At 33.1% G+C, this 24,071-nt stretch overlaps 3 protein-coding genes across 4 annotated transcripts in view; 2 read left to right on the forward strand and 1 right to left on the reverse strand.

The window, feature by feature from the left end:
• Nucleotides 1-6,205: 6,205 nt before the first annotated feature.
• On the forward strand, nucleotides 6,206-9,054 carry LOC106771666 (isoleucine--tRNA ligase, chloroplastic/mitochondrial-like). The gene is made up of 7 exons (XM_014657665.2): nucleotides 6,206-6,600; nucleotides 6,694-6,826; nucleotides 7,136-7,496; nucleotides 7,575-7,729; nucleotides 7,809-7,910; nucleotides 8,811-8,859; nucleotides 8,935-9,054. Exons 3-7 carry the CDS (start codon nucleotides 7,472-7,474, stop codon nucleotides 8,973-8,975), a joined length of 372 nt encoding a protein of 123 aa, XP_014513151.2. The 5' UTR covers nucleotides 6,206-6,600; nucleotides 6,694-6,826; nucleotides 7,136-7,471; the 3' UTR covers nucleotides 8,976-9,054.
• Nucleotides 9,055-17,710: 8,656 nt separating this feature from the next.
• Nucleotides 17,711-24,071, reverse strand: part of LOC106772052 (ammonium transporter 3 member 2) — a 13,285-nt gene continuing 6,924 nt past the window's right edge. The window contains exons 2-4 of the mRNA XM_014658195.2: nucleotides 18,809-19,042; nucleotides 18,446-18,731; nucleotides 17,711-18,351 (exon numbers count right to left, since the gene is read on the reverse strand). Of these exons, the coding sequence (XP_014513681.2) occupies nucleotides 17,792-18,351; nucleotides 18,446-18,731; nucleotides 18,809-18,988 (1,026 nt within the window). The 5' untranslated portion in view covers nucleotides 18,989-19,042 and the 3' untranslated portion in view covers nucleotides 17,711-17,791. The remainder of the gene's footprint in view (nucleotides 18,352-18,445; nucleotides 18,732-18,808; nucleotides 19,043-24,071) is intronic.
• Nucleotides 20,116-23,224, forward strand: LOC106772053 (2-methyl-6-phytyl-1,4-hydroquinone methyltransferase, chloroplastic). Of its 2 annotated transcripts, XM_014658200.2 has the most exons (4): nucleotides 20,116-20,333; nucleotides 20,473-21,047; nucleotides 21,359-21,665; nucleotides 22,755-23,224. In XM_014658200.2, exons 2-4 carry the CDS (start codon nucleotides 20,482-20,484, stop codon nucleotides 22,908-22,910), a joined length of 1,029 nt encoding a protein of 342 aa, XP_014513686.1. In that variant the 5' UTR covers nucleotides 20,116-20,333; nucleotides 20,473-20,481; the 3' UTR covers nucleotides 22,911-23,224. The 2 variants fall into 2 exon arrangements, with proteins under 2 accessions (XP_014513686.1, XP_014513685.1); XM_014658199.2 differs by lacking the exon at nucleotides 20,116-20,333 and having other exon boundaries at nucleotides 20,366-21,047.

Below are 24,071 nucleotides of genomic sequence, written 5' to 3' on the forward strand. Positions count from 1 at the left end.
TCTTAAGGAAATATGACTGACATCAATAACTCAATCCCGGATAATCAAAATAGTGTTTCCAGAATTCAAATGCTCTTTGAGAAACACTTCTCAAGTGTATTGAAAATCAAGGTTTTCTTTGGTCAAAATTTTCGCCGTTAGCAAGAACGTGTCAACCCTTTTAAATATGTATGGAGTCGCCTTTGCTCTTTCATCTCCAAAACCTGAATCCAGTGTCCTTCCAAACTCAAAACAAGTTGAAAATTAGGCTCATGCAAACAAGGTAGGTCGACATACTTTACTTAATGCATTTTTTAACGATTTGTTCGACATGTACTGTTCATATAAGGAGGCGAAAGATATTTAGAATTCGTGGATTCTCAAATACACTACTAAAGATGTCATCAGACAAAGGTTCATTGAATTACAAGGACATAAAGTCCCAAATCAATAAGTACCACAAGTTGCTCGAAGATATCAAAGCGAAAAATGTTCTTCTACCAAATGAATTTGTTTCATAATTTCTGATCGAGAAATTACCGCCATCATGGACTGATTACCAGAAAGAACTAAAACACAAAATACAAGTAGATGTCACATTCATAGCTCATCACTCACATAATTATTGAAGATACCAACAAGAAAGGGTGTATTGCTACAAGGACCAAAACTTTGTCTGAAAAGTAAACATAGTAGAAGACAAACCTACTCTAAAAAAGGTACAAACACAAACCTGATCACAATAGAAAAAATAATTTTCTAAAATCTCGTCCCAACGGATCTAACCCCACCTGTAAGAAGAAAGGAAATTGCTTCGTATGTGGGAAGTCAGGCTATCATGCACCACAATGTAGGCGTAGAGCAAGAAACGACAATCCTCCTAGGACAAATATAATCGAAGGAGATGACATTATTGTTGCGGTCATTTCTCAAGTAAATCTGATGATGAATGTGAGCAAGGGAGTGGTAAACTCTGGTGCTACTAGACATATATGTGCAAATAAACTTGCTTTTACCTCTTACACTAGTGTATGGATGGAAAAGAACACATCTACCTTGGTGATTCCAAAACCACTTTTGTTCTGGAAAAGGGGAAAGTTCTTCTCAAGTTCACATATGGAAAGACTCTGGCCTTGAGTTATGTGCTACATGTGCCATCAATCAGACTTAATTTAATCTATGTGGCACTACTAAGAAAAGTGGAGATTAAAGTGTCATTCGAGTCTGACAATATTGTAATGACAAAAAATAATATTTTTGTGGGGGAAGGAATATTATGATCAAGGTCTCTTTGTACTCAACATTTATGAGAATATTAATGAATCTTTTACTTCTGCTTATATTGTTGATTTATATGATATATGGCATGCTAGATTAGGACATGTGAATTCTTCCTTTGTTATGAAATTACAGTGACTAGGATTAATTAATATGCATGATAAAGATTGTAGTAAATGTGATATATGTGTAGATTCTAAAATAACCAAGAAATTGTTAGGGCTAATTCATACTGATATAGAAATTTAAAACAAATCATGTTTAAAAGCGGTAAAAGTTATTTTGTAACTTTTATAGATGATTACTAAAGTGTATTTAATCAAACGTGAAGATTGCACCTTTGATGTGTTTCTAACCTATAAAGCATAAGTAAAAAATCAACTACATAATAAAATTAAGATGATTAGATCAGATAGAGGTGGCGAATATGTATTGTTCAATGACTTTTGTGTTAAAGAAGGTATCATTCATAAAGTAACCCCACCATATTCACCCGAGTCTAATGGTAGCCGAGAGAAAGAATAGAACTCTTAAGGAAATGATGAATGTCATGCTTATTAGTTCTAGTGCACTTGATAACCTATGGGGAGAAGCCCTACTTATTGTGTGTTTTTTACAAAATAGAATATCTCATAAGAAAACTGGTAAAACTCCCTATGAGTTGTGGAAAGGTTATCAACCTAACCTTAAATACCTAAGAGTTTGTAGGGGTGCCTAGCTAAGGTTACCCAATCCTAAGAAAAGGAAATTAGGCTATAAAATCTTTGATTGCATGTTCTTAGGTTGTGCTGAGCATAGTGCTGCATACAGAATTCTGGTTATTAAAAGCAATATACTTGAGAGTAATTCTATAATGGAGACAAAAAATGATGAGTTTTGTGAACATTTTTCCTTTAAAGGTTAGTAAGACGTCTCAACCTGTAGATAATAATAATAGTGATGCACGTGTGAGGATTTAAGAAGAAGTAAAAGACAAAGGAAGAAAACTTCCTTTAGTAATGATTTCTATACGTATCTAGTTGACAATGATCCAAGTAGCTTTATAGAAGCTATTAGTGTTGTTGATGCAAAACAATGGGATAAAGCCATTAGGACTGAAATTGAATAAATTCATAAAAATAACACTTGGACCTTAGTAGATTTTCTGAAAGGAGGAAAACTCATTGGTTGTAAGTGGATCTTTAAGAAAAATAATCACCCTGATGGATCTATAGAGAAGTATAAGACAAGATTAGTAGTAAATGTTTTACTCAAAAACCCATCATTGATTAATTTGACACTTTTTTCCCTATGACTAGGATTTCCTCTATTAGAGTGTTGTTAGCCTTAGCAGTTATCCATAAGCTAATGATACACCAAATGGATGTTAAAACTTCCTTTTTGAATGGTGATTTGGAGGAGGAACTTTATATGACTTAACCTGAAGGGTGTGTTGTACCTAGTCAAGAGAATAAAGTATGTAAACTTTTAAAATCTTTGTATAGGTTAAAATAAGCACTAAAACAATGGCATGACAAACTTGATAATTTATTATTATGTGATGGTTTTTCACCTAATGGCTGATAAATGTGTATACTCTAAATCTGAAAATTGTGATTATGTCATTATATGCTTGTATGTGGATGACATGTTAATTTTTGGTAAATACGATGAGATAGTTGCTACAACTAAATTGTTTCCAGGATCAAACTTTGAAATGAAATACATGGGTGAAGCCAATGTAATTTTAGGTGTTAGAATAATAAGGAAGGGAGATAGTATATTACTATCCCAAGAACAATACATTGAGAAACTTCTTAAGAAGTTTGGGTATTATGATTTCAAAAAACCTGCGAGTACCCACTATGATGCTAACTCTAAATTAATGAAAAATAGGGGGAAAATCTGTATCTCAACTTCACTATGCCTAGATAATTGGGAGCTTACTATACTTAATGAGCTTTTCTAAACCTGATATTACTTATGCAGTAGGAAGACTGAGTAGGTACACTCAATGTCCAAATCAAGAACATTGGGATGCATTTTCCAAGCTTATGAGATACTAAAGAGGTTAAGAGGTTCAATAGATTATGCCATTGAATATAATGGATTTTTTTGCTGTAATAGAATGATACAATGTTTCCAACTGGATCTTTGATGACAAAATCCACTAATGGTCATGTCTTCACACTTGGGGGGTGGTGTGATTACATGGAGAGATCAATCAGACAAATAATTATTGCAAGATCAACCAACCTCATCGGTGTCGATCGACAATATCTATAGCTAAAAATAAGAATTACAATGGAAAGAATATACATATATAATTGAGACATAATTTGGTGAAACAACTACTAAAGAGTGGAATTATTTCCATTATGTGAAGTCATAACAAAATATAGCAAATCCTCTGACAAAACCCTTCAGAAGAAATATGATCTTAGAAACATCGAGGAGAATGAAACTTAAATCATTGGCAAACAAACAAGTGATGGTAATCCATCCTTTGTAATTGGAGATCCCATAAATAAGGCTCATATGGGTAAAAACAAGTCACTTGTTAGTTTTGATAACACTAACTTGATTTTAAATCAAATATGTCCATTTGTGTGAAAGTGCTAGAGACTGCATTATTAAGAGGTTAAACTTTATAATTAAAAAAAAGTTTTTAATGATCTTCATATCCCTTACTAGTGGTGAATGTCAAGCACGCGCATGGCCTAGTAAGCGCAATACAACAGTAACAACAAGGATTATGGAGGTGTATTTTGATTGATAAACCTCTAGCATATGTCAAGTGTCCTTGGTTCATATAATTTGTTATACCAACTACATTATGTGTTCAGTTTCTTGATTAAGGATTAGTTCATATAGCTTACTATACTAGGTCTAATGAATTACATCTTGTGAAACCAAGATAATTTCTTTTCTATCTAACACTAACAAGATATATATATATATATATATATATATATATATATATATATTTGTTATATAAACGATACCTATGGTGCCTTTATAATGATATAGCAAAATATCTTCAGCTAGTAAGAGTTTTGGTTGTTCACGGTTCTATAAGAAACATTGGAGCGTTACAACTACAGTGGTCAAAACCCACATTCGCAACCTCATCCACGCTCTCGAACAGTTTCGTTAATCCGTACGACTCAAGATTCTTTTTTAGGGTTTTGGAGCTTGGGCTTGCTTCCTCTGCTTACCCACTCTATAAATAGAGTTGTTGAGTTCTTTCTAGAGACACACAACACACAAGTTCTCTTTTTCTAGCAGTCACACCTTTTATGCTCTTCTTTGTAGAGAGCTTTTACGAGTTTTCTCTCTTTTTTCTCTTTCTTTCTTCCCTTATCGTCTTTGTATTTTGGGTTTCAGTCTTCTACACAAGAGATTACTTGCTAGTTCTGAGATCCTTAGAAATTTTTGGGAACTTCCTATTGTATTCTAGGGGCTTGCACAACACACCGTGGATAAGTCCTTAAGGACAGTGATCTACACACCTCGAAAAGTTTTGTTTGTGATTTTGTCAGCCTTTCTACAATAGTCGTGAATAACACAAGGCTCGTTTGGTTCACGAGTATTATCAAATTGAAGGCATAAATTATACAAACACGTTTAACCTCATTATCAAACCAACAACCGTTCGTATCATTCTTTCCCTTATTGTGTCTACAAAAATGGCCTCTACATCGTATTGATGTCAACAATGTGTTCCTTCATGGAGATCTCAATTAAGTTGTCTACATGGATCAATCACCCAATTTTTCTACAAACACTAATCATGTGTGTTGCCTTCACAAAGCTATATATAGGTTGAAATAAGCCTCTTGCATCTGATACCATAAACTAAGCCACACTTTACTAAAGATGGGTTTTCTCTCCACCACTAATGACTCTTCTCTTTTCATAGGACTCACCTTTCAATCTCTTTATTATAATCTACGTTGATGATAATTGACATTATCCTCGTTTTTATTTTGTTTATTTTGATATTTTATTATAATTTTTATTATTACTTTTTAGGTAATTAAGATTTTTATTCAATAAATTGAGACATAGAAATACTTGGTTCTTATTTGTGAGATAAGTGGAAATTACTGAAGATTGAAGAATATCTCAACAAAACCAGTTATCAACAAATTGCGTTGCTTCAATTACAAAACTTAAATAAATAGGAATCGTTGAAGATTGAAGAATATCTCTATAGAATCAATTGTCAACAAATTTGATTATTTCAATTACAAAAATCAAGTACAAATTTTAACCAAATTTTAGGTATAGTCCAATTCGAGCAAACTTGTCCAAATTCAATAAATATAGGAGGCTTGATAGAGTTAGAAAGATACAAGCCCTTTTTAGAGAGTATGGAACTAAACCTAAACGGTGGAGACTCATTCTAGAGGTTGGATGCATTCACCATTATTCTTTTCTAGTATTTAAAATATATAGGAGTAACTAACTCTCTTATTCATGGGGTTCACTACAAGAAAAACTGAAATTACCCACTGATATTTACATACGAATTTTAATCTGTATGTAATGTAGATATTACATACGAATTTAAAAAAATAAATTATATACGGATTTTATATACGGATTTTTATCTACCGATAATCCGTATATAATATCTATATAAAGGCGCGTTATGGCGGGAAAAATTTCTAAGAATTAAATCGTATTTAATGGGCTCGAATCTGTATATAGTTGAAGGGAATCTTTCCTACTGAAACTACGGACCTGGAGAAATTTTATTAAAAAAAAAATAATGTGGTATTTGTAATAGGAAACCCTCTTGTTCCATAACATAGTTTCCTCTGCTCTCAACGAAGAACCCTCTTTATGGAAGAGGCTCCTTGGACTTCTTGAAGCTTCCTCCACGAGTTAACAGTGAGACCACGATCGGATTCGATGAAGGGCCTTAGCAAGAGAACTCAAAAGAGGAGGAACACACCTAGAAAACCCTAGGTTCGCGATGATACTCCAGGAGAGGAAAAGATTCGAAGCGGAGTGAAAAATAGGAAGATTGTTCGGTGAGAAATGTGATTTAGGTCATGTGTTCGGTGGAAAAGGACGATTCAACGACTACATCAGTGAAACAATGCCAAAATGAGGATGTAATCGGTGGAAAAGGCTGTAACGAGGACAAATGAAGTCGCAAAATGTGATTCGGTGATGTCAATCATGACGACGAAGGCTCTTTGAGAGTGATAAGGTGAGGAGGTTCGCGAGCTCGAGAAGAAGCTAGGTTTAAGTTGTTGGACTCGTGAAAGCTCAAACCGTAGCCGCTGCGTGACCGAGCTATTGTTCCATAACCACCATTGCATCTTCTCACCTCCTACGAGGGTTACCAAGGTTAGTGCATTCATATTAGGTTTAGTTAATTACTTTGTTAAATATGGCTTGGATTGGGCATGTTTTTGGAAAAGGGTTGCTTGAGACCTGTAGGTGTTTGAAGGTGTGGACCTTGTGAGGAAAAGGCTCGAGATGTCTTCATGACTGATAAAACAACCAAATGAAACTGATGAAAACGTTCAAGCTAGTCAAATTAAAACAATCTCTTTAAGCTTCACAGATCAAGGTAATAAGTTTCTTGATATATTGCCTATGAAAATTCAAAGTAATAATGTTTGGATTCTTAACTCTGGGTAACTAATCATGTTAGCATGAGTTTGGAAAATTTTGTCTTATGAATATATTAATAGCATAATCGTGAATCTACCAAATGGTATAAAGAATAAAGCCACACATAAGGGGGTTATCAAACTGATGTTCCTTTTATGCCATAGTTTAAGTATAATCTTATCTCAGTTTCGAAGCTTGTTTCTCCCAAACATATTTCTCATTAAGAAGTACAAGTTCTTTTACTAATGATGGTTGTTTTGTCCAGGATTCGAGAGTAGAGGCAGCAGGAGGGGATAAGTTGAGAGTGAGATGTTCAAAATTAAAGCTAGAAGTGTTTCCATTTCAGTTTTACAGAATTTATTCATTTTTTTTTCTATTGTCATTGTTATCCTTGTGTTTTGACTAACAATATTTTTTTTCTTTGGTTAACAGTATGACTTATTTTTTACATATGTTAAGCCATTTTACTAACTCTGTTGGCTTGTTTTATTCCCGAGTGATCTCATCAGTTAAAGTGGGATCTATCTCAAATGTATCATACTATTGTACTTATTCCAGGGACAATATATGTTCTTCAAAGTGAAGATCATGAGGGCCAGTAATGGCAGGAAAGAAAGCTTCAGATGGTAGTTTATTTTCTATTTCACATTACTTTGGACTCCTTTTTTTCTAATTCGTTGTTGTGTGTCCTGTTTATTTTTTAGGAGTCAAACAAGAAGATGGAAAATACAAGCACATTGCTGATCTTCCCAAGTCAACATTTGCTATGAGAGCTAATTCTTCGCTAATGGAGCCTGAAATTCAGAAAATTTGGGAAGAGAATCAAGTATTCAAGAAAGTTGTTGAGAAAAATAATGGAGTAAGTTTTGGATCGTCCTCCCACCTGTTTAACTCCTAGCTATTTGAACACATTAACCAATTCTAAATTACCTGATCAGGCAAATTTTATTCTTCATGATGACCCTCCATATGCTAATGGTGATCTTCACACAGGGCATGCCTTAAATAAAATTTTGAAGGATACTACAAATCGTTATAAGGTATGTTTTATTGCTATCGTAATGTAACATTTGAAGCATATTTTTTTTGTTTTTATTATATCTGACACATGCGACTTTAGGTAAACAACATCATATGTACATATGTTTCTTTGCAAAAGGCTAATCTTTTTGTTTAGTATTTTAAAATGGAATCATTAAAATTAACATTATATTCAAAATTGAAAATGGTTAACTTTTAGTTATATATTATGTGCACTTTTAATAAAGAGTTGATGCTAAAACTTGATTATATTTTTGAAACATGAATTCTTCACTGTGATTTAAAATTTTAATTTTATTTTAGTTTTAAGATTAAATTTACGAGTGTATTATCTCATGGTTTTTGGAATATGTCTTATCTCTAGCCTAGTGGCCCAATATTGTTTTCAGTTTTCCAATGTAGTATCCGTGCTCCTAACATGTATCTAGAAGTAGCCTGTTTGAAGTGGAGGCATGGAGTGTGTGAAGGTTTTTAAAGTTATTTTTAGAAGATTTTGGATATAGGTCTGGTAACTAGTGTGTTTACTATTTACTAATGTGTTTCATAGCTTTGGTAACTATAATAAGCTATATCTTCTGCAATACAACTTCTAATAAAAATTCATAAATTCTATCATTTGTAAAGTAAATTCAGTATAGCATTTGTCTATACAATAGTTCACAGTACTATATAAATGTCACCAGAGACATAGCAAGAAGAGTTTATTACATCGTATAAAGGAAGACAGGGAGATTCAAGAGGGCATTTATTGTTACTTTTGGGATTGAATTAGACAAGTATTTTGGGGAGATTAGGATCCCTGCATGATCCACAAAGTATCATATTTTCTTTGATTTGTCTTAATAATTCTTTTTTGGTTATGTGGAAAATGATGTTTGACATTTTAGTTACTCTATCAGGTATTTCAAGCAATTGGTGTTGTCAGAGGATTTCTAAGACCATATTCTCGTAAGTTGTGAAAATTTTCAAGACAAATTTCTCTAGAAGCCCTTCTAAGAAATAACTTGACTTCTTCCATGACAGGAAATGAACTTATACACAAGTTAGCTTATGGGAAGAGGTAAGTATATTGTGAAGAAAGATGTCCTGAGGGTGATGCAAAAACATGTTGTGGTTATGCACCCTCTTCCTAGGCTTGACGAGGTAAAACACCTAGGAATTGATATGACATTATATCATGTATTCTTGTTATGAACACAAGCTTTGAGATTCATTAAATTAAATTCTTCCCTTAATTTCATGCAGATCACAATGGATGTTGATAGTGATCCATGAGCTGCATACTTTAGGCAAGCAAAGAATGGTCTATATATTCGGATGNCACTNTTAAACGTAGGTGGTTTTATGAATTTTAAATGACTTAATTAAGTTTTAAAGTTATCCTAAATTTAGACATTTTTAAGTAAGTTTTTATTAATTTTTTTTGTCTACTATAATTTTTATATGTTTAAATTGAGTTTATTCCATTCAATTTCTTTTGTTAATGGAATGATGTGATTCTTATATTTCTAGTATGAAATTGACAGGACGAAGCCAAATAGCTAAGACATGAGTCTACGAGACTTCTATTCATGGATTGGTATCCGATTAATTTATACATCTTCCATCATTACATCATTTTTTTTTATTTAATAGATAAAACATTATTCTAATTCACAATCAATTTTAATTTTATAATTATAATAAAAATTATTTCAGATATTANTAAATTTTAATTCATAAATTATTAAATAGTTTTCATTATAGTGGTGAAAGTTTGCATGGTTTAAGTAACAAAAAAAAAAGTCATNTTATGTGTTTGTCATTTTGTTTGCCCTCTAAATGTGGTGTCTATTTTTGTAGATTGTTTTGGCCAATTTTGTTTCTGATGGCAAGCAATCCAAGTCTACAAAGCAAATGAGGAATGTATCTGTAGCAGAAAAGATTTCTACAATTGGTGGCCAAAGCAACTCATTCGGCAATTTGTTTTAAACTTTNTTATTATGCTTTTAGTCCACTCTTATAGTTGAATTTGAAATGTAGACTTTGACAATGAATTTGCTCTGTCTATTATAGATGTATGTATGAAGAAAAATATAGTACTATTAATGATATTATTTTGGCACCAATACATATAATTTCTTTTATTTACATCATGAATTTCATTGTAAATTGTAATTTATATCATATTTTAGTGGAAAATGCTTTGCAAGTTATTACAATTTTAATGAAATGTAAATTACACCGTCATTGAAAGGAATAATGTATTATTAAAGTTAAAATCATATTACATATGGATATGTTCGTATGTAAAATCCGTATATAATTTATATACGGATTTTCTGTATATAATTTATATACGAATTTTCCGTACATAAAATCTGTATATAATGTATATACGGATTTTTCGTATATAAAATCTGTATATAATTTATATACGGATTTTTCCGTATATAATTTACCTACGCTCTTTTTATATACGGGTTTTTGTCCGTATATAATCCATGGACGTAACATATCTTTAAACTGTGTTTTAACTTCGATTTTAACTACATGAATTGATTAATTGCATATATGTAGATATTTGATTATTGAACATTTCTAAAATCTGAATTTATTACTTAATTTGTCATGCTAACTACAAACTCAATAATGCACTTACGCACCAAACACTTTGAATTACATCTTTACTTGGTGACAAGGTTCACAAATGTAAGATAATGTAAATACTACAAAATTTATAAAGTTGTAATTTTATCTAATTAAAATTTTAACTTTATCTAAAATTTCTTATTAAATAATATATTCTGTCAGATTTTTTTTTAAAATATTTGTAAAAATAAACAACTTGGTTAAAATTCTGAAGGCACTATTAAAATATATGCGAAGATGTTATTTGATGGTAAAGAGTTCAAATTTTAGATAAAATTCACCAAAGTCGGGGTAAGGTTGATGCAAAAAAGTTCCCTTTTTGCCTTTTTGAATCAAAGATAAAGCCACCAAGAAATATGACTCGCAATTCACTTGAAACAAACCATTGAATTTGTTGGTATAAGTATAAAGACCAATATAGCATATGCAAAATAAATTAATTATTGTTATTTTTTAATATTTTAAGTTAAGAGTTATTATATTAACAACTAAATAGGATACTTTGTCACATATCCACTGACTCATTAATTTTATTTTACATAAGTTATTTTAAGCTTTTTTATGTATATTTAAGATTATGGAAGACGTAAATTCTCATCTATAAAAATATCGATGTAAATTTATATATTTTGATTTAATAACAGATATAAATTTATTTTTTGTTGCTTTTATTCAGATGTAAAGTTATGTTTCTTGTAGAGATAACATACATAAATTTTTGAGTTTTTTTTTTTATTCTACACTAATTACATTTGTTACTATAATTGATGTAAATTTACATTTTTGTTATTATAATAATAGACGTGTAATGTTTTTTACTGTAATAATTAACAATTTTTTTTTAGTTTTTCTTGAAATTAATTATTTTTGACATGAAACTAAAACTTGAAAAACAGAAATTATCCAAGAACAACATATAATCTCAAATATAACATTTTAGGACATTATATATATTTTCAAAATCAAAATAAATATTTATTTGTGTGAAATAATTATTGTGGTTTCTCCACTATGCAACTTTTAACGAAGGTTGTCTAGTTATTATCGTGGAAAAACTTTACCAAAATTACAATAGTGTTACTGTATTTCATTTGATATCATGGAAATCTGTTTTCACACTAGTGTGTATGGATAATTTGATGTTTTAAAATTCTATTACTTTATTATAAAATCATTTTTCTAGACACATTTATGAATTTTTGGAGAAGTTTTAGAATTTATCCCTTTTAATAAATCTAAAACAAATTGCTAATTAATTCTATATTTTGAGCTTTGTTATGATTATAATTGAAAGTCTGCGATGAAGTTGGTAAAAAAAAGAAAAAACTCATAATTTCTAAATTGATATGGTTAAAGATAACATGAATTGCATTGAATTTATCCAAAGAAAAGTTATTTATACATCTAAAGTATTGATCAGCACTTTATACACAGTTAAAAAAGAAAAGATAAAAGTCACGAGTTTATAGAATAAGATATATAATATAATAAAAAAATGTTTAATAGATATTTATTATATATAAGTATAGACATGTATATGATTAATTATCCTCTGTCTGGATGATATAAGTAACAAAATTGAACTACTTAAATAAAAAAATATATATTATTTGATCAAGGGAAATGTACAATGGAGTCATCTTGCAATTGACATATCAACACATGATGTAAAAAGCTGATAGAATCACGAATAAAATTTTCTGAAGCGTGTAGAGTCATTGTCCTTAAGAACTTATCCGCGGTGTGCGCAAGTCGTCCAGAATACAACAGAAATATCTCAGAATATTTCTGAGGATCTCAGAACTAGCAAGGATCTCTTAAGAGAGTATAAAAATGATCCAAAATAAATTTTAGAAGAAGAAAAGAGCTAAAGAAGTAAACTCAGAGAAGAGGAGAATGAGAGAATGAATTTTTGTGTGTTTTAGAATGAGGGAAATGCTCTCTATTTATAGAGCTAGGAGAGAATAAAATCATTAAAAGAAAATAAAAAACATTAAAAATTTATTTTTAACGTTGCAACACTTTTAAAGAAATTGAAAGTTGGAAAAAAAAAAACTTTTCCATTGCCCATTAAATGAAAATCAACGTTCTCAAAACAAACGTTTAATCACACTTAAATTTTGCAATATTATATTATTAATATAATATAACAATCTCCCACATATTGCAAAATAAGTTGAAAGAAAGATAAAAACTTTTATTCTGGGTTTCATAGGACGTAATGCATCATAGCAAGCTATATGAACCAGTCTTAGATTGAGAAACTTAACACACAATGTAGTTGGTATAGCAAGTGATATGAACCAGTCTTAGATTGAGAAACTTAACACACAGTGTAATTGGTATAGCAAGCGATATGAACCAAAGACACTTGATGTGTGTTAGAGGTTTATCAATCACAATACACCCCCACAATCCCTGTTGTTATCGTTGTGTTGCGCTTACTAGGCCATGCGCGTGCCCAGAATTCATGAGTGCTCTAGAGATCATTCCAAGATCTCATGCAAGTGGCCCCACTCGACACTCATATAGGTGATTTTATCAAGTGTATGCTACAAATCATACACCACCCATAAGGGATATGAAAATCATTAAAAACTTTGTTTAAAATAAAATTCCCACATAGAATTTTAATGACAAAGTTTAACCTCTCAAAAATGCAGTTTTTAGCAGTTTCACACACACCATAGGAAGGGACATAATTGATTAAAATCAATTTAGTGCTATCAGAACTAACAAGTGACTTGTTTTTACCCATATGAACCTTATTCATGGGATCTCCAATCACAAAGGTTGGGTTACCATCACTTGTTTGTTTGCAAGTGGCTTAAGTCTCATTCCCCTCTATGTTTCTAATATCATTTGTCTTCCCAGAGGTTTTGTTAGAGGATCCGCTAGATTCCATTCTGACTTCACATAATCAATGGAAATAATTCCACTCTTTAGCAGCTGCTTCACCAAATTGTGTCTCAATAGTATGTGTCTATTCTTTCCATTGTAATTCTTGTTTTTAGCTATAGCTATTGCCGACTGGCAATCACAGTGTATTGATATCGATGAGGTTGGTTTCATTCCTAGTGGAATGTTCGCTAAGAAGTTTTTCAACCACTCAGCCTCATTACCAGCCATCTCAAGAGCAACAAACTTAAATTCCATTGTTGATCTTGCAATAATAGTTTGTCTGGCTGATCTCCATGTAATCGCACTACCCCTAAGTGTGAATACATAACCACTAGTGAGTTTTGTCTCGTTTGAATCAGAGATCCAGTTAGCATCATTGTACCCTTCTAGTATAACGGGAAATCCACTATATTCAATGGCATAATCCATTGAACCTCTTAAGTATCTCACAAGCCTAGCAAGTGCATCCCAATGTTCTTTATTTAGACATTGAGTGTACCTACTCAGTCTACCTACTGCATAAGCAATACCAGGTCTAGAAAAGCTCACTAAGTGCAGCAAGCTCCCAATTATCTGGGCATACTGAGGTTGAGATAACAATTCTCCTCTATTTTTCATTAAATTAGAATTAGCATCATAAAGGGTACTCACTAGTTTTAAGTCATAAAATCCAAACTTCTCAAGAAGTTTCTCAATGTATTGTCCTTGAGATAGTAATATACTATCTCCCTTCCTTATGATTCTAATACCTAAAATCACATTGGCTTCACCCATGTCTTTCATTTCAAATTTTGATCCTAGAAATAGTTTAGTTCTAGCAACAATTTCATTGCATGTACCAAAGATTAACATGTCATCCACATACAAGCATATAATGACACTATCACCATTTTCAGATTTAGAGTACACACATTTATCTACATCATTAGGTGAAAAACCATCACAAAGCAACACATTATCAAGCTTTTCATGCCATTGTTTTGGTGCTTCTTTCAACCCATACAAAGATTTTAAGGGTTTACATACTTTCTCTTCTTGACCAGGTATAACACACCCTTCAGGTTGAGTCATATAAATTTCTTCCTCTAAATCACCATTCAAAAAGGTTGTTATAACATCCATCTGATGTATCATTAGTTTATGGATAGCTGCTAAAGCTAATAACACTCGAATAGAGGAAATCCTAGTCACAGGAGCAAAAGTATCAAAGTAATCTATGTTGGGTTTTTGAGTAAAACCTTTTGCTACTAATCTTGCCTTATATTTTTCTATGGATCCATCATGGTGATATTTTTTCTTAAAGATCCATTTACAACCTATGGGTTTTGATCCTTTAGGCAAATCTACTAAAGTCCAAGTATTGTTTTTCCGAATTGATTCAATTTCAGTCTTAATGGCCTTATCCCAATGTTTTGCATCAGGAGCACTAGTAGCTTCTACAAAGCTAGTTGGATCACTATCAACAAGATAAGTATAAAAGTCATCTCCAAAGGAAGTTTCTTTTCTCTATCTTTTACTTCTTCTCAAATCCTCATTCATGGTATCACTATTATTATTATTATTATTAGGGTTAAATATGTTTTTAGTCCCTATACTTTGGGGCAATTTTGGTTTTAGTCCCTCTTTCAAACTAAGGTACAATTTAGTCCTTCAACTTTAGAAAACTCTGGTTTTAGTCCTTTTTACCAAATTTTTTTAATTTTATTTGTTGTTTCAAGCACGTTTCATTATAGCATTTGGATTGTTTACATTGTTTGACACATTTTTGCTTCAATGTTAACTGAGAAACGCGTTTGAAACAACAAATAAAGTTAAAAAAATTTGGTAAAAAGGACTAAAACCAGAGTTTTCTAAAGTTGAAGGACTAAATTGTACCTTAGTTTGAAAGAGGGACTAAAACCAAAATCGCCCCAAAGTATAAGGACTAAAAACATATTTAACCCTTATTATTATTATCATTATCATCAACAGGTTGAGACATCTCACTAACATTTAAGGGAAACATATGTTCAAAAAAATCAGCATTTTTCGTCTCCATTATAAAATTTCTCTCAAGTATGTTACTTTTAACAACTAGAAACCTGTAGGCAGCACTATGTTCAGCATAACCTAAGAACATGCAATAAGCTGTTTTAGAGCCTATTTTCCTTTTCTTAGGATCGGGTAACATTACCTTAGCTAGGCACCCCCACACTTTTAGATATTTAAGGTTAGGTTGGTAACTTTCCACAACTCATAAGGAGTTTTACCACTCTTCTTATGGGGCATTCTATTTTGTAAAAAAACATGTAGTAAGCATGGCTTCTCCCCAAAGGTTATCAGGTGCACTAGAACTAACAAGCATAACATTCATCATTTCCTTAAGGGTTCTATTTTTTCTCTCGGCTACTCCATTAGACTCGGGTGAATATGGTGGGGTCACTTCATAGATAATCCCTTCTTTAACACAATAGTCATTAAACAAAACATACTCACCACCTTTATCTGATCTACTCCTCTTAATTTTCTTATTCAATTGATTTTCTACTTCTGCTTTATAAGTTAAAAACACATATCTTTATTTTTGATTAAGTAAACTTTGGTGTATCTAGAAAAATCATCTATAAAGGTCACAAAATAATTTTTACCTCCTCTAGACATTGTTTGTTTCATATAAGCTAGATCAATATGAATTAACCCTAACAGTTCAGTTTGGCGTTCTACAAAAAAACATGTCTTCTTTGTTAATTTAGATTCTACACATATATCACACTTACTACTTTGTTTATCATGCACATTAATCAATCCTAGTCGTTGTAATTTCAAAACATACAAGGAATTCACATGACCTAATCTAGCATGCCATATATCATACGAGTCAACAATATAAGCAGAAGAACTAGATTCATTCCTAATTTCGGAAATGTTAAGTACAAAGAGACCTTGATCACAATATCCCTTCCCCACAAAACATTATATTTTGTCATAATGATCTTGTCAGACTCAAATGACACTTTAACCCCCACCTTTCACAACAGTGCTACAGAGATTAAATTAACTCTGATTGATGGCACATGTAGCACATCACTCAAGGCCAGAGTCTTTCCAGATGTGAGTTTGAGAAGAACTGTTCCTTTTCCTAGAACAGGAGTGGTGTTGGAATCACCGAAGTAGACATGTTCTTCTCCATCCCCTACACTAGTGTAAGAGGTAAATGCACTTTTGTTTGCACAGATATGCCTGGTAGCACCAGAGTCTACCACCCATTTGCTCACATTGGTCATCAGATTTACTTGAGAAACGACCGCAACAATAATGTCATCTCCTTCGGCTATATATGCCTTAGGAGGATTGTCGTTTCTACGCCAAGTGGGTTTAGATTCATTGGGACGGGATTTAAGAAAATTATTTTTCTTTTTGTGATCAGGTTTGTGTGCATACCTTTTGGGAGCAGCAACAACTCCATAGATGTCTAAAATGGTGGACAGACATTCTTGTCAATGCCGGAAATTCTGTCTAGAGAAAACCTTGACTTTTGACACATTCGGAAATGATTTTGCAAAGACCGTCTGGGTTTCGGGAACAATGGTTTGGCTCTCCGAAGGCATGTTGTTGACGTCAGCCATAAGTCCTTAAGATTGTTGTAAAAAGCTGACAGAATCACGAACAAAATTTCCTGAGGCGTGTAGAGTCACTGTCCTTAAGGACTTATCCGCGGTGTGCGCAAGTCCCTCAAGATACAACAGGAACTTCTCAGAATATTTTTGAAGATCTCAGAACTAGTAAGGAACTCTTAAGAGAGTATAAAAATGACCCATAATAAATTTTAGAAGAGGAAAAGAGCTAAAGAAGTAAACTCAGAGATGAGGAAAGGAAAGAATGAATTTTTGTGTGTTTTGGAACGAGAAAAATGCTCTCTATTTATATAATTAGAAGAGAATAAAATCATTAAAAAAAATAAAAAACATTAAAAATTTATTTTTAACGTTGCAACACTTTTAAAGAAATTGAACGTTGGAAAAATAACTTTTCCATTGCCCATGAAATGAAAATGAACCTTCTCAAAACAAACGTTTAATCATAAATTTTGCAATATTTATATTATTAATATAATATAAAACGTATCAAAATTCTCTTCCTAACAAACACTATACCTTGTTTTAACGAAAAAATTCTTTTAATAACTATTTTTTAACAATGTTTGCATCACAGTTTGGTCTGTGATTGATTTGTTTCAAATATTTATTTAAACATAAATTCAAACATACCAATCAAATAAATAAAATGATGACAGTTGAAAAAGTTATTAAAAATAGTGTGAAAATATCAATATCCTTATTTTAAACATTTCCCTCTGAAACAAGGAGAATCACTCCATTTGTGCATCAATGGAAGTTTTTAAATCAAGAGTTGGCCATTGATGATTAATCTCAAAACTCAACTGCTGAGTGGCAGTCTCAAGCCTCTCTCCATCACCCCACAATGCATATGCAACCTCACCATGGACTGCATCATCTCCAACTTCCAACTCATCTTCCTGCAGCCTAAGTGGAACAATGGTCTTAACAACAAAGCACACAATACTGGTTGTAGTGACATTCAGAAGTATTACAAACAGAATGCCAAGAAGCTGAACCCCCATTTGCCTGAACCCTGCCTTAGGCCTTCCTCTGAATATGCCATAAACAAGGCCCGTATAGTGCACCGAATCCTCTACCCCATAGAAGAGACGGCAAAGGTCAGGGTCAGCAAACAAACCAGCCAAAATACCACCTAAGCAACCAGCCACTGCATGAGTGTGGAAAACTGCCATGGTATCATCCACCTGTTTTAGGACCCTAATCTCTTTGTGGAGGACCATCATTGTGTACCACGGGATGCTTCCTGACATAATTCCCATTATCATTGCTGCCCAACCTTGCACCACACCTAAACTCAAACATAGAAATCAAGTTTCAGATTCCTCACAAAACCATTTTTGTCACAACACTACAATACAAAGGTTCAAATTTTCATAAAATACCAGCAGCAGGGGTGATGCAAACCAAACCAGTGATCATGCCTTGAGTGGCACCAATCACTGAAGGTTTTCCAAAGAAGAGGATATCAAGGAAAAGCCAAGTCAACAAACTCATGGCCGTGCAGACATGGGTGTTAAGAACGGCCAGAGATGCATCTATGCTGGCTGCGTATGGATCTCCACCGTTGAATCCGGTCCACCCCATCCATAGTAGTCCAGCCCCAGCCAGCATCAGAAGTATGTTGTTTGGAGGAAACCTTTCTCTATCCTTCACTGTCCTTGGCCCTACCTGAATACAGAATCACGTTCTCCATGTTAATTTCTTGTCTTACAATAAACTGAGTGAGATGAATTATTTATACATACCCAAGATGCTGCGATGAAACCAGCAATTCCAGAAGAAAGGTGAATAACAAAGCCACCGGAGTAATCAATGAGGCCCATTTTGAACAACCATCCATCGGTGCTCCATATACTGAAGGCGCAGATGGTGTAAGAAAAGGTGACCCAAAGTGGAACGAATAACATCCAAGCGTAGAAGTTCATTCTCCCGAGCAACGCCCCTGCGATGAGAATCAACGTGATGGCAGCAAAGACGAGCTGAAAGTAAATCATAGTGGCGTTGGGAAAATCTCCAGAAAAAGCTTTGTCCCTAAGGAATTGTTGGTCTAAAGCCACGTTTGGACGTCCCAGAAATGGAAAAATCTTTTCACCAAAGGACATTTGGTAGCACCACCCCACCCAACAAACAAGAACCACCGCGAAAGCGTAGAGGGCCATAAACGCAGAGTTCAAAGCCCATTTCTTCTTCACTATGCTGCCATAGAGGATGACCAGGCCCGGAACACTTTGCAGGCCCACCAGAGTGCCTGCCGTTAACTGCCACATGTTGTCCCCCTTGTTCATCCACTCCGGGCTTCCTTCATCCGGCAACAGGTTCGACGGTAGGTGATTCATCGTTTCTGAACACCCACTCTTCTCACTCTTCTATCTCTATATTCTCATCATACTGTTAACTTTCTAGCTATTTTCCTGCCTTCATTGTTACAACGGAGAATCCAACGCCTAATATGTCATGCCACTGGAAACCCCGTCGATTCTTTGTAATGTTCGATGCTCAGTTTTAACAATATACGTCAAAGTATAAGGCATAAGCATTTCTCACACCAATATATTTTATGGAAATTTTTTTATAAATTATTTATGTGATAACTTGTGAGTCCATTACAAATATATAAAAAAATTGTTAAAATATATGGTAGATATTTTATTTCATTAAATATGCAACTTAAACTTGGTATTGAGTTTCATTATATATGATTTGGTATATTATTAAATGCATAATTTCATATTTTAAATAAAATTAATTTTACAAATTATTTTATATTTGATAAGAATGGATGAGAAAATAAAAGTATGGACATGTTTGTTTTTCTCCAAAATTAAGATTATAGAATTCTAGGAAATTTTTTAATTATATTTTTAATTTAAGTTTAATTCTCGTATTGTTAGATTTTTCATTAAAGTTAAAAATCAATAAACTCATTGAATGTTAATAATATAAAAATATAATCTTAACTATTTTATTTACCATTTGGTTGGCAGAGACATTGGAGAAGTAATAGAGTATCTCCCCTAAGCATGTGTGGATGGTTAGAAAAAGAAGAATTCAGTAAATAATGATGGGTATTGATAATCTTCCCTGATTTGGTTTTATGGTGTAGTAATTGGAGAGGAGAAAATTGTGAAAAACTGAGTTTGGTATAACGCTATCTTAATAATGTAGAAATTGGTGTTGGTTTCCTTATGTAGTAGCAGTGTGTGGTTAGAAATGAATCTGAATTAATAGTTGTATTGTGTGAGCCACACCAAATTCAACCGCCACTTTAAGGTTATGCTTCCCCTTTTTGTTTCTTCCTCTTCCTTACCTAAGCCTAATAATTTCCCACTTTCTGCCTTCGTTTTTCTGGATAACATCGATAAACTAATGCTTCTTTTCAATTGAACTTTTTTCTGCTTTTTCTGTGTAGATTGGTTCAATGGCTTCGCTAATGCTCAGTGGAACTGAAAAGCTAACTCTGAGAACCCTAACCGGAAACGGTTTGGGTTTCACGGCTTCAGATTTCAATGGTAAGGCTTTTCCCAGAGTGAGTTTTGTTGCTACTAGCAGTGCTAGAATTCCCAACTCTAGGAGCATGGTGTTGCCCAAGTGTAGTCTCTCGGCTTCCAGGCCATCGTCGCAGCCCAGGTTCATTCAGCACAAGAAAGAGGCGTTTTGGTTCTATAGGTTTCTCTCTATTGTGTATGACCATGTGATTAATCCTGGCCATTGGACCGAGGACATGAGGGACGAAGCCCTTGAACCCGCTGATCTCAATAATAGGAATATGCTTGTTGTTGATGTTGGTGGTGGCACGGGTTTCACCACTCTGGGAATTGTGAAGCATGTCGATGCCAAAAATGTCACCATCCTTGACCAGTCACCCCACCAGCTTGCTAAGGCCAAGCAGAAGGAACCACTCAAGGAATGCAAGATAATCGAAGGGGATGCTGAGGATCTTCCCTTTCGAACTGATTATGCCGATAGATATGTATCTGCCGGAAGGTAAATCTTCTCTTTATCTGTCTTGTCTATGCTGTTTTAATTTGTTCTTATATGATGATATTGTGTGATGACAACAAGTTTTCATTGCTGTGCTATAGTTGCATTGTCGTTATTGAAGATTTCAGTTCATTCAGTAACCTAGATTGGAAGTTAATTTACATTTTGGTTATTTTATGTGTATATAGATGTATATTACTGTGTTTGGTTCCTCATCTCAGATGTGATTTCTCATGCTTTTGGATGTGATTTTAAGAAGCAAATAGTTATAGCTTCCACATTCCAAATGTGATTTGCTTGCTTTTGTTTCTCAGTATTGAGTATTGGCCGGATCCGCAGCGCGGCATCAAGGAAGCTTATAGAGTTTTGAAACTTGGAGGCAAGGCGTGTCTAATTGGTCCTGTGTACCCAACATTTTGGTTGTCTCGTTTCTTTGCAGATGTTTGGATGCTCTTTCCCAAGGAAGAGGAGTATATTGACTGGTTTCAAAAGGCAGGGTTTAAGGATGTCCAACTGAAAAGGATTGGCCCAAAATGGTATCGTGGAGTTCGCCGTCATGGCTTGATTATGGGTTGTTCTGTGACCGGTGTTAAACCTGCATCTGGGGATTCTCCTTTGCAGGTATTTGTCTTCTTAGGTTTTCAATCTATATATTTGTTCGTTTGCCCCTGTTTTCTTCGGGGATTTGTTATATATGACTAACAATTTGCTAGTCATATATTAACTTGAACTCCTAGATGATGTGCAGATGTAATCATAAACAAAGTAGATACTTAACATAGATAATTAGTAGATGTAATCCTTTGCTGAGTATGATGATCAAATTAACAAGGTTGAATTTACTGCTTGCTTTCAGTTTTGATTTACATGCTTAGTTAGGTCAACAAGTTTCTGATACGGCCCAACAGATTAGGCCCAAAGTGAAATATGTGTATAGAAGAAGATACAAACGAGATGCAGTGAATAAAAACTAGAGAGGAGAGGCATAACAGAAAACTGCACAGCTGNCAGATGGGAATATGCGTTAGAGGAAGTTAGTTACAAGGGAAAATGTTTATAGTGGAGGGGGGAAGTGAGAGAGAGGGGAAAAAGGGCTATGGAATGGACTAGTTTGTTGGGATTTCTTTATCTTTCTGATATTTTCTGAATAGAATAACAAAATTGGTCTTGATTCACGTTGATCAGATCAAATTTCCCAAATATACTTCTTATTTCTTCTTACTGTTGAGTTGATTACATTGCTGGTTCTTATCAGTTTCACACTTTCATTTCCACTTATAAAGGCTCTCATTCATTGAAAAAGTTGAAGTTAATAATATAATAGTTTCTGTTTATTGTACAGAGGCAAGCAAATGTTCTGGTTTTCTTTAACTGAATGTTATCTTTTATGTTCTTTTAGTAAATATCATGAATAATTTGGTTTAGAGTCTGGATTTCCAATTAAGGGCTAACATACTTTACCTTTTGCCTATGCAAGACATAGTTTTCTTGCTTGGCTGCAACATTTCCATTCAAAATAATATAGTTATAGGATTTAAGGTTTGATTGAATATGCAATTTGTTTTCAAAATGTTTAAATTATTATCCCCTTGACTTTGCAAGATGGTAATGTATTAGTATATTTCAAAAGTTTATTTCCTTATTGTAGCTTAACAAGAGGAGTAAAATGTAAAATATGATGTTTGACTCGGTTTCTACAATTTGCTGCAGCTTGGTCCAAAGGAAGAAGATGTTGAAAAGCCCGTCAATCCATTTGTCTTCTTAATGCGCTTTCTTTTGGGTGCCTTGGCAGCTACATGGTTTGTGTTGGTTCCTATTTACATGTGGCTCAAAGATCAAATTGTTCCCAAAGGTCAGCCAATCTAAGAGATATTAGTAGTTAAACCTTTTGATACTCAATGTCTAGTTCAAAGTTTCATCCAATTTACGTGCAACTAAGAAACATCTATCAAACGTCAATTAGTTTATTATGGAATTGAGCTCAATTTTTATGGGTGCTCTTAGCTATATGATAATTTTGGGTGTCAGCATATTAGTCAAAATCTAAGTTAGATGGCAGACTCATAAGTTTGCACTGTTTCCAAAAATTATGTTCGTTCCACAGCAAATTATGATTGGAACAGCTTGAAATATGGGGGATCGTGGCTAAATTTTGAAAAAACAAAGAATTGTTTGGAGTTCTTTTTTGGGTCAAAGGTTTTTGTTTCCCTCGTTTTCACATACAAATAAATGGCTTGTGTTTTCACGGCTTTCATCTTCAACACTGCTCGTGGTCTTCGTTCTAATTTGGGTGTTGTGTTTGTGCGGTCTGGGACCTAGTGTTGGTTTCCGCTTTGTTTCTTCTTCATCAAATGGCATTTACTTTTCATTTCCAGTGATTGATTTTGATTTCATTATTTATGTTATTTTCAGTCACACACACATGTATCTACTATATGTATTACAATCTCTAGAATTAAGGTTTTTTGAGCTTTGTATGATCTTAATCATAATCTCCATTTAATCTTGAGAGGTCAGTTATTCCACCATGGCTATATAATGACAACGGTTTTAGTATGATAATCCTGAACTTTCAACAAATATTGGTTTTGGTTTTATTTCTCATACTCAACTCTTTTATCAATTTGGTTCCAGGACTCTTACATAATGACTGGTTTTTTTCATTGAAGACGTTAGTTTGTGTGTGCCAACGACGTGTGGTTAATATTGTTTACTTAAACAAGATAATAAAAAGGTGTTTAAAAATAATAATTGTATTTAAATTAAATATCAACAAAAGTATTAAGAATAGTTATAATAATATTAGTATTAATAATGAAATTATAATTTATTAATTGATTATAATTAATTTATAATAACAAAGATAGTTTAGTCATTATATATATATATATATATATATATATATATATATATATATATATATATATATATAAAAGGGTTAAATATGTTTTTGGTCCCTTAACTTTTACTAAAAATTGAAATTAGTTTTTTTTTTTAAACTTTGGCCTAATTTAGTTCCCAAACTTT

The sequence above is a fragment of the Vigna radiata genome, chromosome 8 (assembly GCF_000741045.1).
Source record: "Vigna radiata var. radiata cultivar VC1973A chromosome 8, Vradiata_ver6, whole genome shotgun sequence".
Lineage (NCBI taxonomy): Eukaryota > Viridiplantae > Streptophyta > Magnoliopsida > Fabales > Fabaceae > Vigna > Vigna radiata.